The sequence below is a fragment of the Rhodamnia argentea genome, chromosome 9, assembly GCF_020921035.1.
Source record: "Rhodamnia argentea isolate NSW1041297 chromosome 9, ASM2092103v1, whole genome shotgun sequence".
Taxonomy (NCBI): Eukaryota; Viridiplantae; Streptophyta; class Magnoliopsida; order Myrtales; family Myrtaceae; genus Rhodamnia; species Rhodamnia argentea.
The window spans coordinates 21,248,264-21,253,920 of record NC_063158.1 but is presented as its reverse complement, the minus strand read 5'-3'; the positions used below and the strand labels follow the sequence as shown (position 1 = coordinate 21,253,920).

The following is a 5,657-nucleotide window of genomic DNA, read 5'->3' as shown; positions in this document are numbered from 1 at the left end:
GTTTTGTTTTGTTTTGTTTTTTTTTATCTCCTTTAAATTAAATAATTGGATTGGCAGACTCCACTTTCATATAAGACAAGGGTATAGTAGCATGTCTAGTGAAGGATCCCGAGACATACTTATCTCTACCCACATCCCCTCTCATTCCTTCCACGTGCTATTTAAGTCCATCTTTCCACATTCAAATTTAGAGAGAGAGAGAGAGAGAGAGAGAGAGAGAGAGAGAGAGAGAGAGAGTACCCACAGAATGAGGAAGAGCGTTGCATTGAGGAGGAGAAAGATTCACATCTTAAAAACCCTAGCCAACTCAAAATCTGTGAGTGATGGTGAAAAATAGTGTCAAAGTTCTTCTTTGTCCATTCTTTTTTATGTTCTTTACTTGTATGAAGTAGGTTTTGATGCTTGCGTTGTGACACAATATCTCTCCTCCTTGCTATTGATGTGAAGGTAAGGAAGAGTTCATTGATTTCGGATTACTTAGCCAACATATGCAAGCTCAAGCTCAAGTTGGAAGCTATACGAAGAGAGTACTCAAGCCTTATAGCTGTGAAGAAACGATGCCTACTCCTTCTTAAGAATATGAGGGAACCCGAGGTCTCTCTGTCTCGATCCCTCAATCTCGATCTCAACATATTAGATTATTTAAATTGGTCTATGGATTCGTTTATCCTTTCTTAGGAAAAATCTATTAGAACATCTTTAAATAAGAGAATTTGGTTTGGCTTAGTGAATATTTTAGCGTTGCTCCAATGCATGATATTGAAGTCATGGAGTCTCCTCCAAAGTCTTACTTCTAGTTGGTCTCCAACAGGTGAAGGTACAAAAGGTTGGAGACAAATTCGAACTGAAAGTCAATTGCGAGAGAAGAGAAGATGGGCTTGTTTCAATCTTGGAAGCCCTAGACGAAATGGGTCTTGATGTTTTGCAAGCTAGGGTTTCGTGCGACCGTGTCTTCTCCATGGAAGCTTTTGTGGTTGCTCAAGATCAAGCCTTGGAGGCCAGTGACGTCGCTCAAGCGATTCTTAGAGCCATGGAGAAGCAAGTTGGAGAAGATCTCGTGACCTAAGTCTAGTCCATTTTTCTTCCGGGGAATAAGTAGTACTGTGGAAACAAAATATTTACAAGCATTGGCAAGCCAAAAAAAAGTCCACGTGGCCCTGTATCATTTGTTGTGACACGAGTCATGTCCTTCCGTGACGAGAATTAACAAAAGATATGTGGCCACATATCAATAGTTGTAATCATTTTGTATCTCTTGTATCTCTGGTATTTGCCGGTAGGTAATTGGCTCAGTTCTTTCTATTCTTCTCTTTCAATCTTCTTTTCTTTCCTTTTATTTTTTTCCTGTCTTTTGTTCTATTTTGGAGTTTATCTGACTCATATTTTCAATGATTGTGATTGATCAGATAGATCGGAAAATGATCTAAAGCGAGAAAAACGCATTTACGCGAATGACTTCGACGTATAGGTGAAAAGATCACGAAAGAGAGAACATGTTTCCGTTATTCTCCTTCCGATCTTGTTATTTTTGAACGGGGAAATCGTTACCTCTCAAGAGAGGTAAAATCTTTGGTCAATAATATTGGGGAATAATGGAAAGCAGAATGAACTTTATCTTATTTTTGCTTGAAGTTTCTCATTTATCGCTCTTGTTGCTTGCGGGATCATAGTGTCTTTGAATTTGCCAATGTCACCGGTGCAACATGGCAAAAGTAAAAAACAGAAAGAAAACAAATAAAAAGTTCCCCCTACATAGCTAGCTATTGTTACAGTAGAGAGAAAAAAAATTGTAAGTCTCTATATTATAAAATGAAGAACTCAAGACCCCTACATAAAGGGTGAGAGTACAATTGACTCAAGTAAATGTAAATTACAATTAACTTGATCCTAATTACTAAGCATAATATAATCTAATGTCTACCCCCTCAAACTCAAGGTGACTTGAAAGAAGTCAAATGGAGTTTGGAAAAAAGATCCAAAAAGAGCCCAGGTGGATGTGTCTTGATAAAGATATCAATAGTCTGGTCAGCGGATAAAGTGAAGACAAGTTGTACAGTGCCATTGTGCACATGATACCCAATACAATGATAGTCATATTCAATGTGTTTGGTGCTCTTTATGGAAACATCATTATGTTCTATTTGGATAATACTTTAGTTGTCGCAATGAATGATTGTTCTGCTAGTGTGATGCACTCTTATGTCTTCTAGTATCCATTGTAACCATAATAATTCCAATGTTGCATCAGCAAGAGCTCAATAGTTAGCTTCTGTACTAGAGCAAGCGATAATGGTCTATTTGTTGCTACACCATAAAATAAGTGAGTTGTCCAAAAAGAAACAGTAACTCGTAGTGGAGTGATGATCTTGAGAATAACCGACCTAGCCGAGAATCGACTAAGTTGTCAATTCCAAGGTAGAGTGAGCAGAAAAGGGAAGGCCATGAAATAAGGTATATTTGATCGTAATAAAGAATTCGAAAGACTGCGGCAAAATGAGTTTTACGAGGCGCAATCATGTACTGACTGAAATGTGAATAATATAGATGATGTCGGGGTGAGTAACAATGAAATATATAAGACTAACGACCTGCTATCGATAAAACGTAAGATTGAAAAGAGTAGTCCCATTTTTTGCATCAAATTTGGCACTAATCTCAATATGAGTTGTAGCGACCTCATTGTTAGTGAATCCTTTTCAAGAAAAAAGATTAGTGACATATTTGGCTTGAGAGAGAAAATAAACAAATGAATCTGAAGTAACCTCTAAGTTTAAAACATAGCTGATCACCCAATTGTTTCATTTCAAACTATTGGCTGAGATGTTGTTGGAGTTTTGAAATGATATTATGATAATCTCTAGCGATAATTATGTTGTCCATATATTGGAGTAGCATAATAGACCCATGAGATGTGTGTCGAATAAAAAAAACATGGTCATAGAAATTGAATTAACTAGGGGATTCCACCCTTGAGCTAAACTTGGAACACTATCGACAAGGGACCTATTTTAATCCGTATAATGCTCAACGTAATCGATCCACTTTATTGGAAGTATGAGAACCAAGAAGGATGCACCATATAGACTTCCTCAAGGAGATCTCCATCCATGGCCACAACAAGAAGACTACAGACAAAAGTAAGGTGTGTCACGGGAGTAAAAGTTTCTTCATAGTCAATTATGTATCTCTAAGTAAAGTCTTTTGGTACTAAACAAGCTTTGTATCGATCCATAGTACCATTTGCCTTTGTTTTTGTTGAAGTACATTTATGGATATTGAAGATTTCCCTACTAGAGAATATTCTTAGAGATATTTTTAGAAATTAGAGATATTGTTTGATATTTCATGATTTTCTTAGATAGATAATTTCCTTGTTAGAATAGATTATTTTCTTTCCTATGCATATTGTTCGAATATAAATACCCTTTTCTAATGAAGTGTAATGACAAGCCAATTGAGTAAAGATGCAGTCTTTATTTATTCTCTCTCAATCTCTCTTGAAGATCTAGATTTATTTTACAGTTTTAATATTATGCACCCATTTACAACTAACATTAAACTTACCAGGAGACAAATTAATCAAATCCCCTATATGAGATTTCTCTAAAGCCTTGCAGCTATCTATCATTGCTTGCTGCTAAAGAGCATTAGGACTAGCTTCTCTGTATGTATGGGTTAAATACTAGGGTAACAATAATTATCACGAAGTCGAATAGAAGGTGGACTTACTCTGGTGGAATGACGGACAGAGGATGATGGAATGTCCAATAGTGGAGAATCTGCGGATAGGGTAGACATGTTAGAAGCGACCGAGGTGTTATTGCTAGAAGGACTTGCACTAAGATTAGAAGAAGAACACAATTTAGGATAGGAAGATTCACAAGTAGATAGAGGTGTGAGATCTTCTAGGAAAAAAATCGATTGAAGGATTGGTGAAGAAGGGGACATGATTCAATGATTTGAAGGGAAGAAAAGAAGAGAAAATCATGTGTTTTCAAAAAGTAACATGATGAGACACACAGGAGATGGTTAGAGATAAGATCCCAATATCTATACTCTTTGTGATCAATGCATATACCCAAGGAAGCCATAAAAGCAAGCACGAGGTTCTAGCTTTGTGCGTACGTGTGGATAAGATGTACAAAGCAAGCACTTCAAAAGACTCGAAGAAAATTGTAATTTGGGTTACTACCATACAAGCACTTATAAGGAGAACTGTTAACTATGATAAGTGATAAAGATAGTTGATAAAGTATGTAGCGGTAAGACAAATCTCTATCCGAAGCTGTTCTTAACAAGAGGTAGAGAGTAGAAGAGGGAGGGTGATATCTAAAAGGGCTCCGCTAAGCTGACCGGACCATTTGTAATGGTGCTTTTATAGTCACAAATATGAGATTATGCTAGTGGGACTTATTTGCACAACCGGAAGACAAAATTTTCTAAATTAATCGTAAAAAATGGCTCAAATGTTGCAAAATCACAAAAGCTTACCCTTTAAAAGAATAATAAAAATGAGAACCTTATCATTTAGCACAATATTAAGCACACATAAAGGAGTGAAAGTAGCAAAATTTAGCATCTCTTATTTATTGTACACGATTATTCTGCTTTTATACATTATTATAATTTAACAACAATGATATCTAATTGGGAATTCTAATCTAACAATTATTAAGCAGAATGATACTTCTGACCATACGATCTCCCAATCAATGAATGCTTTATGCAAAGCACGCAGGGATGAAGTGTGAAATAAAAATTATTTTCCTCTTATAATTTTGTTTTTTAATTTTAGCTCACAATTTAAAAAAAGAAAAAGAAAATTGACAGTTAAAAGGGTGAAACCGAACCAGTATGTGATTCGGTTTCACCAAAATAAGTTTGTGGCTACAATTTTACCGTCCCACCATCAGAATTGGTGGGACGGTCATGGTAGCCTTTTCCTATCTAAAATGTGTCCTGTTTTCGTGCTGGTCAACCATTTTGAAAGTTCTTAAAAAAAATGATAGTACCATTTTTGGGAGAGACCATTAAGAAATTCGATGTCTTTATATACCTTGGCATTATCACTACAAAAAAACTTTGTTATCTCGAGAAAATTGTATTTTTATCATTGCAACAAAATAACGATAGATAAAAAGGCAAGTAACTTTAGATCTATTTTTATAAAATAAAGCAAGTTATAACGAGAATGATCATTTATAGAGATCATAAAAAAAGAGAGAGCCTCTTGTGGTAGGGTTTGAGATGGCCCCCAAATATCAAAGTGAATTAGATCAAAAGGAGAATGGGAGACAAATTCACTAAGATCAATAATAAGACACGATGTTTTCCCGATTGACAAGTCGGGCAATCAAAATTTTTATTGTCAACAAAACCTAAACATCCACTTGAAATCAAAGATCTTAATCTAAAGGGAGAAGCATAACCTAACCAAGAATGCCAAGTTTTAAATGATACTATGGTACCACAACTAGTGAAAGAGTTGGGAAAAAATAGATGTCCCATTCTACATCCTTCCAATGGTTTGTCCCTTCCGTGGATCCTGGATGTGACAACTATCAGAAGAGAAAAAAATGTCAAAGCCAAGTTCATAGAGTTGTCCTGGGACATCAAATTTAGTGAGAGTTTGGGAACTAGAAAAGTGTTAGGCAAGG

At 35.9% G+C, this 5,657-nt stretch overlaps 1 protein-coding gene across 1 annotated transcript; it reads left to right on the top strand.

Annotated features, from left to right (window-relative positions):
- Positions 1-200: 200 nt before the first annotated feature.
- Positions 201-1,302, top strand: LOC115752941. Its single transcript, XM_030691379.2, has 3 exons — positions 201-316; positions 448-594; positions 812-1,302. Exons 1-3 carry the CDS (start codon positions 248-250, stop codon positions 1,064-1,066), a joined length of 471 nt encoding a protein of 156 aa, XP_030547239.1. The 5' UTR covers positions 201-247; the 3' UTR covers positions 1,067-1,302.
- The last annotated feature ends 4,355 nt before the right edge of the window (positions 1,303-5,657 follow it).